The 20,300-nt window shown below is 45.2% G+C and overlaps 1 protein-coding gene across 2 annotated transcripts in view; it reads right to left on the reverse strand.

Moving 5' to 3' along the window:
- Positions 1 to 349: 349 nt before the first annotated feature.
- The window catches only part of SCFD2 (sec1 family domain containing 2), a 517,708-nt gene continuing 497,757 nt past the window's right edge, over positions 350 to 20,300 (reverse strand). The window contains exons 8-9 of one of the 2 annotated variants that reach the window (XM_011958750.1): positions 13,065 to 13,184; positions 350 to 1,435 (exon numbers count right to left, since the gene is read on the reverse strand). In XM_011958750.1, coding sequence (XP_011814140.1) covers positions 1,343 to 1,435; positions 13,065 to 13,184 — 213 coding nt within the window. In that variant the 3' untranslated portion in view covers positions 350 to 1,342. The remainder of the gene's footprint in view (positions 1,436 to 13,064; positions 13,185 to 20,300) is intronic. The other variant, XM_011958752.1, reaches the window with a different exon arrangement.

The following is a 20,300-nucleotide window of genomic DNA, read 5'->3' on the forward strand; positions in this document are numbered from 1 at the left end:
TTTTTATTTTTTTATTTTAGAAAAGTCATCTCTGCTTTAACATTTCTTATGGATGGTTACCATTTCCTTCCTTATTCAAATTCAATACTTTAAGATTAGTAGAATGAAAAAGGCACCTGAGGTCTCCTCTATTTCATGAAAGAATTGATATTATGTGGAAAACATACTTGGGCAAGAAAAAGAATGTCTGTGTCTACAAAAACCCTGCTTTGGTTACATCTTAAAATAATCTCCAACTTGATGGTTCTTTCAAAAATGACAGTGTTTCATAGAGAACTAAAATCAGAGACATGTGAGTGTTTTGGTTTACATGTTATTTCCCTCACCTGTTTAATCCACAATAAAAACCTTTTCAGTTTTATCTGTTTATTACCAACATGGATGCCAGAAACTTCCATCAACCATACACCTACAAACATGTGGGTTGCAAGTGGTTCATTTTTGCCCTGGAGTTCTTACAAAATTTCACTAGGTGGGTCTAGGTTTTTCTGCTAATGGTCAGATGGAAAACTTACACTTAAAGAAAAGAGAGCTTTATATTTCAATCAAAACTCATACCCACAAAGTCCATAGGGGTTGCTGTTACAATTTAGACTCCCTGGGACCAGATATCTCGTATTGGGGTCTTTCTTTGGAGGGGAGGAAAACTTTTATATGCAGATAACCCTCCAATCAACCACCTTCCCACTACAGTTCCAAGTGGCCTGGCAGACCTGCCCAGTGGGCCAGCTAGAACAATGCAGTTCTCTGTTATGGCAGGACGATTTACAACACACGCAGGCTACCAGCACTGCCCTAGACACCACCCCTCCCTTCTTTGCCTTTTCAGAAATGTTTCAGAGCAAGAGAGAAACAAAGCCTCAGACCCTATTTGCAATGTTCTCTCCACAGTTATATAATCCTAAGGAACATCAAACTTTCCTCACACTCATAATTCTAAAGCATGTCTAACTTCTTGAGCAACTTCAAATTAAAAGAGTTGTAATCTACCAACACTTGCCAACAGGCTTTTCTTTAGAATTAATGAACTTGTAGGTGGAATCAGGAAGCTCACAGAGGGTTAAGGATAAATGGAAATGATCACTAATTGGACTAGCCAAAAGACAGATTGTCACCTTCAGGAAAATAAGAAAAACTTTTTTTTTTTTTTTTTTTTTTTTAAAGAATCACAGCAATTCAAGCAAAGTACTTCACTGCGAAGGTATCAAGACCCTTCAGGCAGAATTCTGTCATGCTCGCAATTAGTGACAGGGATGTTGGTTGTGGAGGAGTATTTGAAGTGGTGGCAGAAAATTGTATCAGCATTTCCAGCATGAGTAGGTCTTATCTTCTTAGCGGATGCTCAGAAGCCAAGGTCTGGATGCAGTCGGTCAGTTGCAAATAACAGCTCAGGAATGTTAAGTGGCTTCAGGAGTCGAGTGGACAGCACGATTACCTAACAACAGGAGAGGGCAAACACACCGCAGGGAATTAGGAGGGCCAATCTCAGGGTACTGGATGATGAGAAATAGAATGCAACAAATGTCTTTGGGGGAGGGTATGAAGTGAGGTTCTATGAAGGAAAGGTAGAAGGCAGCCAGTTCAATGGTGCTAGTGCCCTGCCTGGAAGAAGGGGGACACAGTCTGGGAGAGATGGCCTGTGGGACAGCTGGGCTGTGTCTACTGAACCTTTAGCCAGTGGGGCACTCAGGATGGCTGAGACTGGCACTAGGTACATTTGAGAGGCAGAGCCCAGCCACTGCCTTGCTGCTAAATTGGACTGGATCATATTCTCGCTTCGTAATGCAGTAATTTGACCTCAATATCAAGGTTTCTCCCCATTTCAGGGAGCCTTTGCTCCTCCAGGGAGCATAAGAAGGCACATCCAGGAGGCGGATGTTGTTAGTGATGATGATGATTGTTAGTTTCCTAGTACCACAAACTGGGTGGCTTGAACAATGGAAACTTACTGTCTCACAGTTCTGGAGCCTAGAAGTCCAAGATCACGGTGTTGGCAGGGTTGGCACCTTCTAAGGGCTGTGAGGGAATCTGTTCCACGCCTTTCTCCTAGCTACCTTGCACCTTCACATTGTCTCTCCCTATGCATGTCTGTTGCTGTGTCCAAATTTCCCCTTCTTATATACACACAGTCACACTGGATTAGAGCCCACACTAAAGACCCCATTTTAACTTGATCATCTGCAAAGATCCTATTTCCAAGTGAGGTCATACTCACAGGTACCAGTGGGGAGGTTAGGACTGTAAGATATTTTAAAGGGGACACATTTCAACTCATAACAATGATGATGGTGATGATAATGATAACGAATACTTGTAAATTTTTATGATGTGCCAGGTTCTGAGGATTATCTCATTGAATATCCATTTGATCCTAATATCGAGCTTATGAAATAGGTACATTTATTATTCCTGCTTTGTAGATGAAGAAAATAAAGCACAGAAAGGCTCAGGAACTTGTACAAGGACACACATACAGTCAGCGGCTGAGTCAGGATCCCAGCGCAGACAGGCTGGCCCCAGTGCCCCCGTGCCTCCCTTCCCTGTCATCAAGGGCTCTGGGCCCTTTATTCCCTTACTCCACATGCACCTTTGGGCTCCTCTGGCTTCTTTCATGGTGACCCTTTCTGCTTCCCTCAGTCTGGATTTTATTCCGGGATAGATTTGTCTCTGCAACAGTGGGAGAGCCTGTTTCCTGGGTCTGGGCTGGGGGCATGATGTGCTTTATAAGGGCCTGGTTAGGTTTTGCACAAGCAGTATTGTATGCACCCTAGAAGAGGTGACTATGGGAAAAGCTATCCTGGAGCCTGAATTCCACAGCCCACAATCCCTTGGGGATTCCAAGGCCCACAACATGACTACCTGGCTGCGCTCCTTTGGAGTGGTGCAAGTGGGCCTGCACACTTTACTATCCTCCTTTCCCACTCCCCACATTGTCCCAGGTATAATTAAATTAGTGAATTAACCAATCCATGTCAACGAGCTCATTGGTGGAAAACAAAAAGTCTGTACTCCAAAGAAGAGAAAAAGTAGAAGAGGAAGAGAGAAGGAAGTATTTTCTTGTTGTTAAAGAAATAATTTTTCAACAACCTTATGAGAAAGTTTTCTGTTTAAAAACTTAGTTTTTGGAAGCATCTATGTTACTTCTTCTTGAAAGAGGATTATCTTAAAAAAATATATATAGTTAATGTCAGCCAAGTCATATTTTTGGCAGAAACAAATTCACTGAAATCTGTGTTTCATGATTTTCCTTGAAAACCATGCGAGGAGCCTTTGAGGACAGTGGACGAAGATTGGCCTTCTCTATCATCTGCATGCATGGTTTAGACACTATTTGAATGTGTGTCTCCCAAGAGGGTCTCTACTTATTTCAGGTCTTCCTCACCAAACCCAGTAGGTAATTGAGCCTGGCGGCTTCCAGGCGAGTGCCATCAGCAGACCCTGAGTAGATCCCAGCTCCATACTGACCGGCCAGAAGCCCTCCAGAAAGTCACAACTTACAGCCTTGCTTACCTCATCTCTCTCAGAAGGAAAATAACAGTGCCAAGCTTGAAGCAGGAAGTGCTCAGCAACTGTGAGCTGCTATTGTATTGTGGTTTTGTGATTCGGTCCTAGATCTCCTTCTGAATCTTATGAAAGCTAAGAACTTTCTAGAAAAATGTACAGATGTTCATACAAGATTTTGTGTTATAGTTTTAGGGGTGGTTAATGAACTCCTAGGAATTCACAGACCACAATTAAGAAGCCCTTTTTCAAGCTGGGTGCGGTGGCTCACGCCTGTAATCCCAGCACTTTGGGAGGCCAATTTGGGCAGATCACCTGAGGTCAGGAGTTCAAGACCAGCCTGGGCAACATGGTGAAACACCATCTCTACTAAAAATACAAAAATTAGCTGGGTGTGGCGGTGCACGCCTGCAGTCCTAGCTACTTGGTAGGCTGAGGCAGGAAAATTGCTTGAACCCCAGAGGCGGAAGTTGCAGTGAACCGAGATTGTGCCACTGCACTCCAGCCTAGGTAACAGAGTGAAACTCCGTCTCAAAAAAAAAAAAAAAAAAAAAAAAGAAGCCCTTCTTCAGAAATCTTTTTAAATGCACACATAAAGACAAACATTGTGCACTCTTTGGAAGTAGGTTCTTCGTCAAAGGTGGTAGAGGCCAGTAGTCGTTCATGCAAAGGGCCCTCTCCTGCTGTGACTTGGCGGTCTCCAGTGCACTGCCAGCCCTTGGGGTCTTTAATTCTAAAGCAAAGATGGTGGATTCCTCTCTGGCTGGGGTGAGGGTGGGCCTGAGGGCTAGGGTACATCTCCATCCCCATGGATGCTAAGTCTTCGTGGCAGGTTTGAGGAACTTGGAGTGAAAAGGCTAAAAGTGTTGACTTCTAGAGCAGCAATAACTGAGCCCAAAGAATGTGTCACTCTCGGGTAGTGTGCTGGGCTTCCAGTCATGGCTGACAGAGAGCGTGGATTTGGCTACTGCCACTGAGCTGAAACAGTAAGGCCAGTCCTCACATCTGAATAAGCAGGTATTTAACAGTAATCAGTCTATAGCTTTGTGAGGGCTCAGCCAGAGGCTGTCTGGGGTCTGCTCTGTGGAGGGGTGAAAAGAAACAGATGGAAAACAGGGGTTTCTCAAGCAGTAAGTTAGGGGGCCTTCGTGGAGGGGAGACAGCAGGACTGAGGCCAGGAGGCTTTGGGGATAGCACAGTGGTTAAGAGCACAGGTTTAGGAGGGTCTAGTCTGCATTGGACCCTGGCTGGGCCACTTGCCAGATGAATGACCCTGGAGAAGTTGCTTAACCACATGGAGCCTCAATTTTTTCATCTGTAAAGTGGGAATGATACCCACCCCACATGATTATGTCAGGATCAATGTGAACATCTTCTAAAATATCTGACACAATGACAGGCTTCAGAGGGGCTTAGAATGACAGCTGCCATGACTGTCTTTGTCACCATCACTGTCCTCATTATGTGCATCCCCAGCTGCATCCTTCCACCCAGCTCACAGCAGCCATGGGGTGGATGCAGGGGAGTGGAATTGCCAGAGCCAGTGACCCCAAGTGTGAATCTGATCGTATTACTACCAGGCTTAAAATCCCTGCAGCTTCCTCACTGCCCTCTGGTAAGCCCAGCCCTCCCGGAGAGCATCAAAGGGCTTCAGAACCGGCCCTTGTCTCCACACCCCCAAATCAGTCCCACATTCCAGCCTCCCTAACTCCTCGTAGTTTTGCACCTGGCACTTTGGGGATGCTTCTTGGTCCAGGAGAGGAGCTCCCCACTCAGCCCAAAGACCCCTCCTCCATTGTCCTTCAGCAATCAGTTCAGGCCTCACTCCCTCCAGAAAGCCTTCCCAGACCACCCCTCCCCAAAGCCTGAGTGTGTCCCCTGGCTGTTGGTATCTCACTGTATTCCCTGTCAACTTAACAGAGTCTTTTCATTGTTTCTTAGCACAGTGCCTGATACATAGCAGGTCTTTGATTGAGTCAGTTGGCGCCTGATTGAGTGAACAAAAACCATACAGCAGTGGAGGAGGCAGGGAGTGTAGCCATGATCAGCGGGAAGTTTTCGCTCAGGGCAGCTCTAGTGGAAGATGCTCAGACAGCTCCAGGTAAATGTGTTTCCTCTCCATTCGATGAAAACCTTACTTGTCTCTAATTCCTATTTTGAAGAGCAAGCAGGATCATACTGCTGACATTTCACATAGAGCATGAAATATAAGAGTTGGTGGTCTTTAAGTATGTTTGCATCTTAGGCATCTTTTAGTATTGGCTACTTTTGAGCATTTTCAGAATTTTTAAAGCACATTCTACTAGAACATTTCTACATTATTTGGCTAAGATCACCCTAAAATTCTAAAAAGTGGGCCCTAAACAGGAACAAAGATGCTCAAAAATGAAAAAGAAAATAGTCAAAAGAGTTTGAAATTAGCTGATCAGATATGACATGTAATTGTTTTTAAACATAATCATCAACCATGTGATAGTGGACAAGTTAAGCACTAGAGAATTCCTTTCAGAGAACTGGTCTTTTCTCAGGCAGCCAAGGGCACTGAAGAAAATTCCCATGGGTGATGCTCAATCCTTGCCCATCATATGGCTACTTTTCTCTGCATTTTCTAAAATGCTTCTTTTGAGTCTCAGTATTAGAAATCAGAGGTACATAGAACCTAAACCTGGTCTTCCCTGCTTCCTCTCCCTCTCCCCTTTTCAGGGTCCCTGCCATCTCTTCTTCTCCTCCTTCTTCCCCTCCCTCTCTCGCCTCCTGTTTCTTTCTGGGGGTAGTTTTTGTTACTTCTTCTCAACTCAGACCTGACTGTCATTCAGGGCTGAAGAGTCAGCTGACTTTACCCCTGAACCATCAACTCCTAGCCACCCCACTTTCACCTGCTAATAGCCAAGTGGGCTGGCGGCAGTGGCCAGCCTCCTTCTCAAGCCAGAGGTATCCAGGACCCTCAAGAGCACTCTGCAGTGCTCAGAGCTTGTCCCAGCCACCATACCTGCCCTGCACCATCCACCCACTGGAACACCTCCCACAAAAACAGCCAGTGGGGAGAGAATCTTTGCTGATTAAAAATACATTTCACAGTCAAATATGAGAAACATATTTAATGAGAAACATTAAATATGTTTTTAATGAAAACAAAAAATTGTTTTCGAAGAGCCTGAACGACACTGCAAGCTGCAGGGTAGTTATGACTTAAGTGTCAGCACGTGTTGCTAACTGCAGGCAGTTCTATCAAGGAATGTTTGAAGATCCTGCTCATTCATCAATAACAAGCCTCTGTGTCAAAGCAGATACTTGACATCAAAAAAATATACCAGCTGACTGTGAGACGGGGTGGAGGACATCAGCCAGGGAACCAAGTCCCTCCAGCAGCTTTCGGCCGGCATGGGCTCTCTACTCCAGCTAGAAGGGGGATGTTCAGTCTTTGTTCTCAGGCCTGCCTTGAACTCCACATGGGCAGTCCAGCCCTTAGGAGTGACCCAGCCCTCTGGGCTTTCTGCTGCTCCAGACCATGGCTATAATTTGTAGGTGCCAGCATCTTCCTGTTCTATTTCTGCTGAACACAGAGGAAGCAGGGAAGTCCAGGATTTACATTCCATATCCCCCTGATTTCTAACACTCAGTATCAAAAGGAGCAAGGGGTACATTTTTTGTCCCCTTTTCTTTTAAATTTGGGAGATTCTTCCCCAAAGTGACCCACATATGCACAGGCACCAACATGCATATTCATTCGATAGGCAGCTTTTGGAGCATATATTGTATTCACGCTGTACAGGCACATGCACACACACCCACTCACACACCTGTGCTAAACCCAGAAGGTTTGTATCATTAAGCCAGTGACACAGTGGATTAGCCTTACTGAAAAACCTGGGAACCATCTGACCGGACTATCACTGCCTCAGAGTCACTGTGCTGTGCTTATAAGGCTCTCAGAAGACCTGAAATATGAGATTCAGATCTTTTCGCTGTTGTCTCCCCGGGGCTTCCCATCAATTTTAGAATAACCTGGAGACAGGTTTGTGGAGCCAGGATTAGGGATCCTTGAACCTCTTAAGTTGTGTGCAAAACTGTGTGTGAGCATATTTCTGGGTCTACTATTTTTTTTTAAAAAATTAGTATGTCTTCACTAAATATTCAACTCTGGGTTGGGCATGGTGGCTAACGCCTGTAATCCCAGCACTTTGGGAGGGCAAGGCGGGCGAATCACTTGAGGTAGGAGTTCAAGACCAGCCTGGCCAACACGGTAAAACCCCGTCTCTACTAAAAATGCAAAAAATTAACCGGAAGTGGAGGTGGGCACCTGTAATCCCAGCTACTCAGGAGGCTGAGGAAGGAGAATCACTTGAACCCGGGAGGTGGAGGTTGCTGTGAGCCGAGATCGTGCCACTGCATTCCAACCTGGGCGACAGGGCGAGACCGTCTCAAAATAAATAAATAAATAAATAAATAAATAAATAAATAAAAATATTGAACTCTGTAAATGCAGAACTACAGGAAAGTGTGGGTGCGGCATGCTTCACTATGAAAAGCAGTGGATGGGTGTCATCTTGCCCACTGACCTTCCTCTTGTTTCTGAGCTGGCTGTTCCCTGTATTTTCTCAGAGGTTCCCTCCCTGTTATTTTCTGCTTACAATCACAGGCTTCTGCTAGCCTCTTGGCTACCATCCAGCTGCAAAGTTCAGCCAGCCAGAGCTGTCTGGCCGTGGAGTCCCACAGTAGGCATTGAGTGAGTGAGGAGAGAGGCTGGTGTCGGGCATATGCGCATCAGAGCAGGGGAAACCTGGAATTTCCCACTTGGTGTCTGTGGCAGTTTGGGATGGGAGAGGTTGCCCTCTTGATCCCTTTTCAGTAGACAGGAAAGAGGACCTTCTCCAATGCACACATTTTCTCTCATCAGCACATCTCCCAACAACCACAGGCAGGAGAGTGGAGAAAACATGTCCCTTTTAGAGCAGAGAAGTCTTCAGAGGCTAGCAGGTGGGCATGTGGTTTCTGGTTTCCTATGTTTCATGCTATTCTTGCCACTTTTTGTGAAAGAGAATTCATTTCTGGAGGTGCTGTGAATGGATTCTATTCATTTCCTTTGAACAGCTGATCCCCAAATGCTTTTCAAATCTCAGATCCAAAGCCTTCTCCGTGGGAGTCTGTGCTATCTAAAAGAAGCTCGTTCTCCTGGTTTTTTCTACACTAGCACCTATCTATGTCTGCTGTCCACTTGTCACGAGCTGACGCTTCCATTTTTATTGTCAGTTACTACCCAGTAGAATGGAAGTTCCATGAAAGTAGGAATGTGTCTAGCTTGGTCACTGTTCTGTCCTTAGCATAAAGGACAATGCCTGGCACAGAGCAGATCATCTTTTTGCTTTTTAGATACTCTATAAATGCCTGTTGAATCATTAGTTAATCCAGCTTAATAGGAATGATTGTAAGTTCCTGTACATGGATCCAAAAAGCACCCACACAGCAGTAGAATAGGGAAGATTTGGAATAATAGCAATAGATACAAAAGACAAGGTGGTTTTACTTGTCTGTAATGTCAGTGTCAGTCAATAGGTTGGTGTGGTTTGTGTGGTCTTTTCCAGAAAAGCTACTTTTCTGTTACGTCAGAATGACATAAGTAGAATCTCTAACGTTCAGTATTGGACATTCAATTAACATTCATGAATATCAGTAAGTGGCAGACTCTGTTTGCGGTGCTGAGAATATAATAGTTGAAAAATGCAAAGTCCTGAGGCTGGAGGGGCATAAGCAAGGACAAGAGTGGTAGGAAAAGAAGCCCCAGATGTAGGCAGGGGTGAGATCACGTGGGCTTTGTAGGCCATGGTAGAGAGGAGGAGATGACCCCAATTTTCTTTGAGCTGATCAGTCCACACCAAGGTTTGGCTTTTGGTTCCAATCAAGTGCTAGAGAGGGAGACAAACTGGGGTTGAGGAGAACTGCCACATCATCAGGGAATTCAGGTCCACGTCACAGAGTAAGAGTGGGGTGGCTACAGGAACTGATGATACTCAGTTTGGAGAAGAGAAGACCTGGTGGAGGACATGGGAGCTATCTTCATATGTCTGCAGAATCGTCGTGTGGAAGAGGGATGAACCTCATTTTCTTTTAAATTCTGTGTGGCTTAAGAGCTAGAACCAGCACTGCTGAGTGACAGTACCAAAGAGGCAGATTTGGGCTTCATCTAGAGGAGATATTAGAACCAAGAATGAAGCCCTCTGTGATGGTTAGTAGTGAGTGTCAACTTGATTAGATTAAAGGATGCAAAGTATTGTTCCTGGGTGTGTCTGTGAGGGTGTTGCCAAAGGAGATTAACATTTGAGTCACTGGACTGGGAAAGGCAGACCCACCCTCAATCTGGGTGGGCACAATCTAATCAGCTGCCAGTGGAGCCAGAATAAACACAGGCAGAAGAACATGGAAAGACTAGATTGGCTTAGCCTCCCATCCTACATCTTTCTCATATGCTGGATGCTTCCTGCCCTCAAACACTGGACTCTAAGTTCTTCAGCTTTTGGACTTGGACTGCTTCTTTGCTCCTTAGCTTGCAGATGGCCTATTGTGAGACCTCACCTTCTGACTATGTGAGTCAATACTCCTTAATAAACTCCCCTTTACATCTACATTTATCCTATTAGTTTTGTCCCTCTAGAGAACCCTGACTAATGTACCTTCCAAGCCTCAAATAGGCTGCAGTGGGAGGGGACAAATCCTCATCCTGGGAGATGGTCAAGTAAAGCCTGGATAGTAAAGCCAGAATGGAAGCACTAGCTATGTCTATTATTGCTGTTTACATCAATGATCAAGTGAGGGTTACTCCCTTGCTTGCCCAAAGGTCTTAGACGGTCTATGGGGTATAGATTCCGTAGAACCTATCCCCTTCAATTAGGTCACATGTGTTCTTGAACAGAAGTCAGAGTCTGAGCAGACCCTGGAACTAGCACGCATGCCACTTCGTGTATTGCTAGGGCAGCAAGGCATGATTTCCGCTGCACTCTAAAAAGCAGAAAGCTGGTCCTGTCTCATATCTGCAGAGTTTGCTGTAGGGCCAGGGCAGCTGTGTGTCTGTCAAGGTCTAAGAAAGGGAGACCTGCAACAGCAGGTGTCACTCTGCAAACATCCAGGTAATTCACCTCCTTTCAAAAATGTGGAGTGAAGGACTTCAGGATAAAGAATGCCTCTTCTGTTTCCCCTGCTGCCTGAGGAATCTTCCTAGGGCCTGCTAACTCTTCAGAGGAGCTTTTTGCACAAAGGACAAGTAGCAGTCAAGGCTGATCCTTAAGCTCAAAATTCTTTGAGAAGCTCTCTCTGCAGATGACTGAGCACAGGGTCAGATTGCAGCAAAGTCACTGTAGATTCTGGGGCTCTGCTGTCAAACGCAGGTCACAGGGCTTTGAAAACGTCTGCATTTTATCCTTTTAGAGTAGGGATTAACATGTCTGTCAGACTATTACAATGCATCACTGTTCTGAAGAGCTAAGAATTTGGTTCACCATGTTAGGGGCAGCAAGAAGTGTGGTTTCTGATGAAAAAAAAAAAAGAGGTCTTTCTCAAAAAGGCAATCATTCATTAAACAGAACTGTATCACTGCTGGCAAGGAGGGTGTTAAATGAAGCAGAATTTGCAAATTTATCAGAAATCTTACCAGCTATGACCATAACAGGTGATAGTAACAGAAGAATGATCACAGTCAAAAACTGGTCACTGCCCTGCTCAAGAGCCTGCTGTAGCTCTCTAGGTATCTAGGTCCCATTCCTCAGTTGGATGTCTGGAGACCAGCAGGGACCAGACCTACTTGACTTAAGCTGGTAGCTCAGCCACTCTAACAACACAGACTGCTCCTACCAGGCCAGTTCTCTTGGAGTCAATAAACCCCTCAAACTACAGGGGTTACTGAGTCACTGCCATTTGCTCAGACCTGGAAAGCCCCAGCCTTTGTCCTCAAGGAATTTATATTTGATTGAGGAGACTAGACCAGCAAATATGAAGTAGTCAGGGAGAAGTCCAGATCTGCATTTCCCAGTATAGATGGTGGAGGTGGGTAGAGATATGGAAAGAGCCCGGAGCAACAGGTAGGATGTCACAAAAGGGAAGGATGCAGCTCCTGGAGCTGGCTGTGTGGATATGTACAGTAGTGGGTGGAGGTAGGAGGTGGCACAAAGCTGTAACCCCAAAGCACTGGGAAGATAACACCCCCAGAGTCAAGTCTCAACCTGGGGGGATGAGAGTGGAAGGGAAGACATCCCAGGTTCTCTGACCTCTGGCATGACAATTCTGAGCCATGTAACACCAGCTCCTCAGGGGCCCCTGGAAGACCGCGCACCCAGGGCATACCCAGCTTGGCAGTGTGTTGTTTTGTGGCTTTTCTTCTTCACTGTCTTTTTTTTACTGAGTTCTTCACTTCTGCTTCTTGGGATCATCTGCCAAGTAAACTACCTGCTCTCTCATCCCTGGCTTCAGGGCTGTTTTGGGGAACACACTAAGGCAAGGGTTTTACATCTTACCAATTTAACAGGCTGTGCATCCCCAGTCACAGGAGAACTTCCAGAGGCAGGGGTTCTCCTCTTCCAGAAGCTTCTCTCCCTGGGCTCCTGCTGCCTCATTCTGTGAACCTCAAATCCTCCAGCACAGCAGTGTGGTGACTGCTCAAAAACGGCTGGGAATAACTGCAGCCATCATTGACTGAGAGTTCTGAGCCAGGCACAGTGCTAAGAAGCATATTCTCAAGCCTATTCTGATTTAAGATTCACAGCCACCTTGGCCCATTTCCTAAATGAGGAAACTGAAGGCTTTTCCCTCCCAGATCACCTGATTAGTCAAAGGCAGAGATAGGATTGGAACTTGGGCCCATAAAATAGAAAGGTCTATGTTCTTCACTACTGGGCCACAGAGCCAGTTTTCTTGTTTAGGGGATGGGATGGGGCCTGGCAGGAGGTATAGAGAAGAAAGCTACAACACTAGTCATTGTCTGGACAATGCTCCTTCCCACACTCCTCTGACTCTACTCTCTAATTGCCACAGTTGGGAGGTGGTTCTTGGAGTCATCCCTCCATTATCTGGAGCCTAGAGAGCAGTGAAAACTCCTGAGTGATTCAACACTGATTGGACACCAGAGAATATAGGACCCTAAGGAATCAGGAATAGGGATAATAGTACCTTAGCCCCAGAAGCCCAGAGCTACAAAAGAAGAGCTCTCCTCCCTCCCTTCACCCCACCGGACTCCACCCTACCCCAGTTTATTTTGCAAACAACAGAGTTTCCATTTAGAGCTAATTTGCCTGGTGTCATAGCATTTAATCTGTCATGATAGACTTTATCAAAATGACTCAGTCCTGCACCACTGGGAACAAAGGAACTTGTTTGTTCCTGTATGGGCATGTAGGGCTGGTTCTGGCTGCAGGAAGACATTGTGACACAGGTGGCAGCAGGAGGGAGGGAACAAAGCCAGGAGGGTGATGGGCAGGCAGACTAGGAGATGGGCACTGGGACCCCTGGGTGGAGGGCCCTCACCCACCCGTCACACCCCTGCCTCTGAGCTCTTGTTCAAATCATGGAAGACTCAGTACCTGGGTTCCTGGTTTCAATGATGCCACAAGATCTTTGACCGTTTTCACTTCAGAGACTGTGACCCCACCTACCACAAAGAGGATCAGGACAGGGTAGTCACTAGGATGAGGGCGGCTCACCTGCAAAACAAAACACCAGCAATATCAGATGGATGGCAGTGATGCAGGTGCGATGCAGCTGGGTGCCATCTTCATTGTCCCTCTGTAGAAACCTCAGGACTACTACTGATAGTGGCAGGAGGCAGATAAATCCTAGGCAGATAGGGGTGGGACCCTGGTGAAACCTGATGACAGTTTAAAGCCTAGCTACAAGTCCCAGGTAAATCCATGTACTGGATTGAGAACCTGTCTTCCCATTTGGTGTGTTTTCCTCTGATTGATCCCTACCCTTCCCCTATTTTACATATACCTACCCTTCCTTAATTGGTTTTTTACACTGTCATGTCTATCTTTCAGTGGTGACTTTGTTTTAGCCTTTTTTTGCATACTTGCAAACCAATCAGCATGCACTTCCCATTCTGAGCCCATAAAAGCCCTGGACACAGCCACACACAGAGCGAAACCAACTGACTTCAGTTGGGGACCACCCTTGCATCCCCTCTCTGCTGAGAGCTGTTCTGTTGTTCAGTAAAATTCTTCTCCACCCTCCTCACTTTTCAATTGTCAGTGTGACCTTGTTCTTCTTGGGCATGGGACAAGAACTTGGGAACTGCTGAATGCGGGTACAAGCTATAACATGGGTGAGCTGGGGCATGTCTGCCTAGCCACAGGCTGAGCCAGTGCACAAGCCATGTATGGCCCAGTGGGCCGAGTAGGTGGGGCAACTCCTGTGGCAAGCCTGGGGTCTAGCAAGGCTTGGGAGTGGGGCATTGCTGGCTGTGGAGGTCCCTGGTTGGCAAAGTGGGTGAGAAAAATCCTGTGTCACTACCTCCATTATGCAGGTGTGATAAACAGCCCTTAGAGAGACGATGATTTCTTAGCTATCAGATGTCCCAGTGGTCTGTGAACTCATTGACTGGGAAAATGTATAACACAACTCCTTATTATGTCTCTTTCAATAAAGATTTAATTGAAAGAGAAGTTAAAGGAGCAGGAGCTACTAAAAACAAGAGAAGGCTGAGGGACAACTTCTTTCTTTCTTGTTAATCTTCAGGTCTCAGTATAAATGTGCCCCCTTCTTTGTTGCATGGCTCTGTTTATTTCCTTCAAAGCATGTAAAACAGCTTGTCCTTCCTCTATTTGTTTACCTGTTGGCCATCTTCTCTACTAGAACACAAGTTCCATGAAGCAAGAGCCTCATCCTCCTGGTTTATGCTATTCCCAGCTTACCTAGTACAATTTCTGGTACATAATAGGTGCTCAATAAATGTTTGTGGAAATAATAAATAGTTAAAGCCGTAGGTAGGTGGAGGCAAAGGGTGTACAAGGATGAAAGAGCACAGGGCCCACCCCTCAAGGTGCTTACAGTACAGTACAGACTTACAGCCCTTAACTTCTTCAAGCTAGCCTGAGCTGAGGGTCCATGTTGCATGGAACCTACACAAGATGCTGTGGAGAATTCCTCCTGATTCCCTATGATTTCATCAGTGAGGCAAAAATATTCTTATATACTAAAATGAGAATAACTCAAAGTAACCACTCAGGAAATATAAAATGACCAATAACTAGACTCAGTGATGGAGACACTAAGGGGACAAGAAGGGATTCCTGAAGACAGTATGTTTTGAGCTGAATCTGGAAGCCACAGTTGTTTGATGAGGAGTGGGCAGGAGAAACAGTGTGAGCCAAGTTCCAGAGACAATCAGTCACCAGAAGGGTGGAGCGGGACAGGGAGGCCCAGCCAGAATGGAGCAAGCATGGAGTCCTTGCAGGAAAAAGTCTGCCAGCTGCCTGCGTGGCCACCAAAGCCAGAAGGTGGGTAACAGGCTTCACCTCCAGCAAGGAGAAGGGGAATGAAGGTATAAGTGTACATGCCCATCACAACGCATCTGTGGGTCACAGGCAGTCCAGAGGAGTGCCTGGGGGAGGAGCAGGGCAAGAGGAAGCCCTTTCTCTTACCACCCCCCAACTCCTTTCTCAGCTGAGATCTCTGGCTCCCTTGCCTGATTATACCCACGTCTCAACATCTTATTCTAAAAGCACTTGAAAGGATGATGCATTAAGTGTTCCCAGTTATGTCATTATTCCTTGGCTTCTGAAGAGGAAATTCAGAATGCAAAGGCAGCAGGCAGGAGGAAAGGAAGGACAGAGAGAAGAGAGAGGACTGGGGGACTATCTAATCGCCTCAAAATAGATGGTGTGGTGAATACTGGAAAAAATTTCAAAACACTCTCATCTTCAGAAAAAGATTCAAGTCCGCATCCTACTCTGTACCTCTGTTTCTCCCTGACCACATTTGTCAACTGCTTTCTTCCAATCTGCATATCAGACACCATAGAAACCCTGCTTTTGTCCTACTGTACCCTGGAATTGCTCTCACAGGAGTCACCAGTGGCTCATATCGTAGGAGTCAATGGACACTCCTTTGTTGTCATCTAACCTAACATTTCTGTGGCATTTGTCACAGCTGATGACACCCTTCTTAGGTACCATGATAGCACTTTCTCTAGGTGGTTCCTTCTACCCTTCTAATTATTTCTTCTCAGATTTCTTAATAGGTTCCCTTTCTTGGTCTGCCCATTTAAATGTTGTTACTTATGGCTCCATCCTTGGCTCCTTGCCCTTTGCACTCAATGCAACATCCCTGAAGGACCTCATCTTCTCATTTTTTATGTACCTCTCAAACCTACGCCTTTTGCTCAGTCATCTCTGTTGAGCTCCTGTGGACAGCACTACCCAGCTTCTGTGGACGATACCTCCCGGGATTTCTGAACTCAACAGGTTTCAAATGTGATCCATGATCTTTTCCCCAAAACCTTTCCTTCTCTTGAATTTTTAACAGCATCACCACCTTCACAGTCACCTGAGCCAGGCACATGAGAGGCATATTCTTAGATTTTGCTGTCTCTTTCATCTCCCAGATGAAGTTCTATTCATTCTACCTACTTAAAGTTATCAACATCTCCTTGATTACTTCCACATTAGATCACTGCTACAGTCTTCTAGTTTGTCTCCCCTATGCAGTTTGGCCATACCCCATCCATTCTCCTCATTTCTGCCAAGTACGTTTTCTAAAATACAAATATTTGTTATTGAATATAGCAAACATTGTACTTTTTTTGGTATTATCTCATTTAATTCTCAAAATATCCTTAGAAAGCAAACACAATTATTAGTGTATTTTGCAAATGCAGAAATTGAGGTTCATGCACAGTAATGGATCCAGGAGCAAACACCAGAGGCCACACTCTTAAACACCTCTCGGCTCCATCACATGATCAGATTCTCTGCATAGAATCTCATAACTTTTAGGATAAAGTTCAAACTCTGTAGTTAGCATATAAGGCTTTTACAATGTGGCTCTGGTTTATGACTCTATTTTCATCTCCTCCACACACACTATTTGCTGGAGGCATTCACGGCGGCTTGTGCCATACCTGAACACCTGGTATTTGTTTTTGGGAACATCTGTTAAACATATGATAATTTACTGAGTGTATGCATATCACCAGTGTGCTGCTCCATTAATTTTGAAAGTAAACAAACCAGTGTAACCAGCACGCAGACCAAGAAACAGAAAACCAGCACCCTGAAGAGACCCCCTCATGACCTACTCCTGTCACTACCTCCCCACAGGTAATCATCATCTTGACCTTAACAGTCTACCTTATACTTACTCAACTATACACCTTGGGGATTTTCCATATCAGTAAGAAAGCCCTGCAGGCTATAGACACGGTGTGGACCACACCAGTGGGTTTTGGCCTGTTTGTGCTTAGTACTTAGCACCTGGTAAGCTTTCAGTAAATGTTGCATGAATGAAATAGTTACAGGAAGGAATGAATCATATCCGCAAGTTAACAAGAAAGGCCCTTCTTTTCTTAGAAACTCTCCCTTTTGCTTTATGCATAGTTCTTCTGCCTGAGTAAGTAACCCGGATCTTCCTTCCAGCCCTACAAACAATTGTTGTTTCTCACTTAATCCTGGGACAGAAATAAATTGGCTCCAGAACTTGAACGTGGTACAATATGTTCCCAAAGACATATGCTTTCTGTAAGAGAGTCTGGAATCCAAAGTACATTGGGAGAATCCTGGAAGGATGTATTGACAGATGAAAAGGGAAAAAAAGAAACAAACTGCAACAACAAAGAACAATACCCTGGGGCTAAGGAGTGGGGGGAATGTTGGTTTTGGTACTAATAAATGGGTCCAATTAATGCATGTTGGTGTTTGCTATTTTGGTTTCTGTTTAGATTCATGTTTTGATACCAGACTTTTCTTGTGGAGCTGTTCAAGTCAGCAGACTGTTGGGAAGTGGAGTCTTTTCAGTCTTTTCCATCAGAATAACACATTCCTTATAATCGGCCATACATGACTAAGCCCTGTTTGCATGTTAGTTCATGGTATAAGGCATTTTGAAGATGAAAGACTGAAGCATAACTACTGCAATAGCAAATGCACGGATTAATAAAGTAAGTCCGAGTCACTGTTCTTTCTTTCATTTTCTAAATCTTTGCTGGCTGTGATTTTAAGACATCAGTTCTGGTGAGAGAAGACAGTTTCCTTACACCACTCCATCTCAGCCTTTGCAGCAGAGGCTGCTGAGACCCCTTTGGAGGAGTGCACCCCTGATGTGCTGTGATTGTCTTCTATCACTGGGGCTGCCAAAAGAAGGGTTTCTGCTGCTGCTTCCAGTTTCCAGGTGCCCTCTAAGAGTTTGGGATCCTGATTCCTCCTCCATATGGTGCTCCTCCACTCAGTTTCTCTTTATTTGTGATTCATTTGTCCCTACAACAGGCAAGGGGCAGGTCATACAACAATGGACAGGGCCTTGTAGAAGGAAGACAGTTCAACAAGAGCTTTGGCCTTAAGGGGTACTAAGCCTCGGAGGCACCCAGGCTGACACTGAAGTTGGCCCTTGGTAATGGCTTTTCTCCCCCCAGGAATTAGTAACAGCACTGCCACTCCCTCTGAACACTTCACGTTTTGTGTTTTATTCACTGATTCATCCATTCAACAAATATTTATTGACCAACTACTGTGGGGCCAGACACCATTCTAAGCATCAGGGATTCATCAGTGAACCAAAGAGAAAAGAATCCCTGCTGTCACAGAGCTGATATTTTAGCAGAGGGAGAGCGACAGTCAATAAAATCAGTAAGTCAGTGGGTAAGTAAGGAAGGTGGTGAGTGCTATGGAGGAAAATCAGGCGGGGGAGGGTAAGTGACAAGCATCACTTTATGCAAGCCTTGGAATCTATGAAGTAGGCAGAAGCCCCATTTCACACAGAGACACAGAGGCTTAACGAGGTGGAATAACTTGTCCAAAGTGGCTGAACTAGTAAGCTGTAGGGTCGAGGTTGAAATCAAAGTCCATCTTGCTGCAGAGCTGTAACCGTTGTACCTTTCATTCCACATATTGCCCTTTCTCAACAAATTCTTCAAACGAAAAGCATTTTTATTAGCATTCATCTCTTAAAACTCTGTACTTTTGGTTCTTTAGAAACATCAGCCAATCACCAGAGCCTGTGAGACTTACTTTTACTTATAGTTAATTCCATTGCAAAAGGTTTCCATGCTGCTAGAGCCCGTCGGCTGTTCAGCTTGACCTCTCTGCCTCATTTGCTGCAGTTGATGGCTTCCTTTTTCCTGAAACTTCCCCCCTGCCCTCTACTTTCTAAGCCCTCTTAGCTTCTCTCCCTCCTTGGAGGGCTCCTCTTGCTCGACTTGCTCCATGACAAGCTGTGTTGTTGACTGCTCTGGCCTCTAGCCCCTGATCTTCTCCCAAACATCTTCCCTGGGTGGCCCTGTCCCTGTCCATAGTTCAGTGCCTCACACATGCCAGTGTCCCCAGATTGCTAACACTGGCCCAGGCTCTGCTGAGCTATAAGGCTGTCTCTCAGGCTCCTACATTCAACAAGTCTAAAGTGCAAGTTTTCTTCTTTTCCAGTTCTGCTTCCCGATGGAAACAATGTTAACACTGTCCATCCAGTCACTCCAAACTAAACGAATGGTCCTAGACAGCCTCCACTCGTTTACGGCTGCATCCCATCAATCCCCGTCCTGTGGAATCCACCAGGCTTCATCCCCGTCCCCTCGTCCCTTGGCCCTACCTGACCTTAGACTTTCATCCTCTCACCTTCCCTCCCCAGTCAGTCTGCTCTTGTTTCTGTCTCATGCACTGCTGCCAGGGTGAACTTCATAAAATGTAAACTGGTTATATATTCCTAGCAAACATCCAATGGCACTTCAGTGTTTCTCGTCAAATGTCAAAACTCCAGACCTCTGGGATCTAGTTTCTGCTTATCTCTGTCTTCATAGTCTTCTACTCCCTGCATGTCACCCTTAGCTCCAGTCATTTGGAACTGCCTGTACTCACCTCAATGTATGATGGCATTTCATTACTTCGGAGTTCCTAACTCCTGCTGGTCTGGCAAAATCCAACTCCCCTGGGAAGTTTTCTCTGACTCCCTGACTGAGCTATTCTGTACCCTCACATTCCTTCCACCACACCACTTATCTCTTCGCTCTGCAATCTTCAATTTGCTTATCCATCTCCTTAACAAACTGTAAGCTACATGATATAGCTGTGCTTTGGCAGGTAGGGAACCTGGTTTGTCTCTATATCTTCCTTAACCGCAACAATGACTAGCATACAAAAGAGCCTCTCAATCATTGCACACTGTCAGATGCAATATACAGACTGCCAAAATCAAGTTTGTGTTTTTGCTTTACAGTTCATACCAAAATCTATCTCACTTGAACTTATGGATCATGTTTAGCTAATGTTATGCAAATATTGAACCCTATTTCATAGCATGGAGTATGATTGAGAAAAAGAAAATAGAAACAATGGTTTCAAATAGTGTTGCAAAGAGGAATTCCAGGATTTGTATTCATTTAATCAACAAATGTGAACACTGAGATATTTTCCTCTTGTCAGAAATGTCCTTAAGTCCAATGGACCTAATCCAATAGTTCAGCCCTCTGAGTCTTGCTTCTTTTCTTTTCTTTTCTTTTCTCTCCCTCCTTTCCTCCCTCCCTCCCTCCCTCCTTTCTTCCTTCCTTCCTTCCTTCCTTCCTTCCTTCCTTCCTTCCTTCCTTTCTTTTCTTTCTTTCTTTCTTTCTTTCTTTCTTT

This window comes from Colobus angolensis, unplaced genomic scaffold (assembly GCF_000951035.1).
Source record: "Colobus angolensis palliatus isolate OR3802 unplaced genomic scaffold, Cang.pa_1.0 Scaffold473, whole genome shotgun sequence".
Classification (NCBI taxonomy): domain Eukaryota; kingdom Metazoa; phylum Chordata; class Mammalia; order Primates; family Cercopithecidae; genus Colobus; species Colobus angolensis.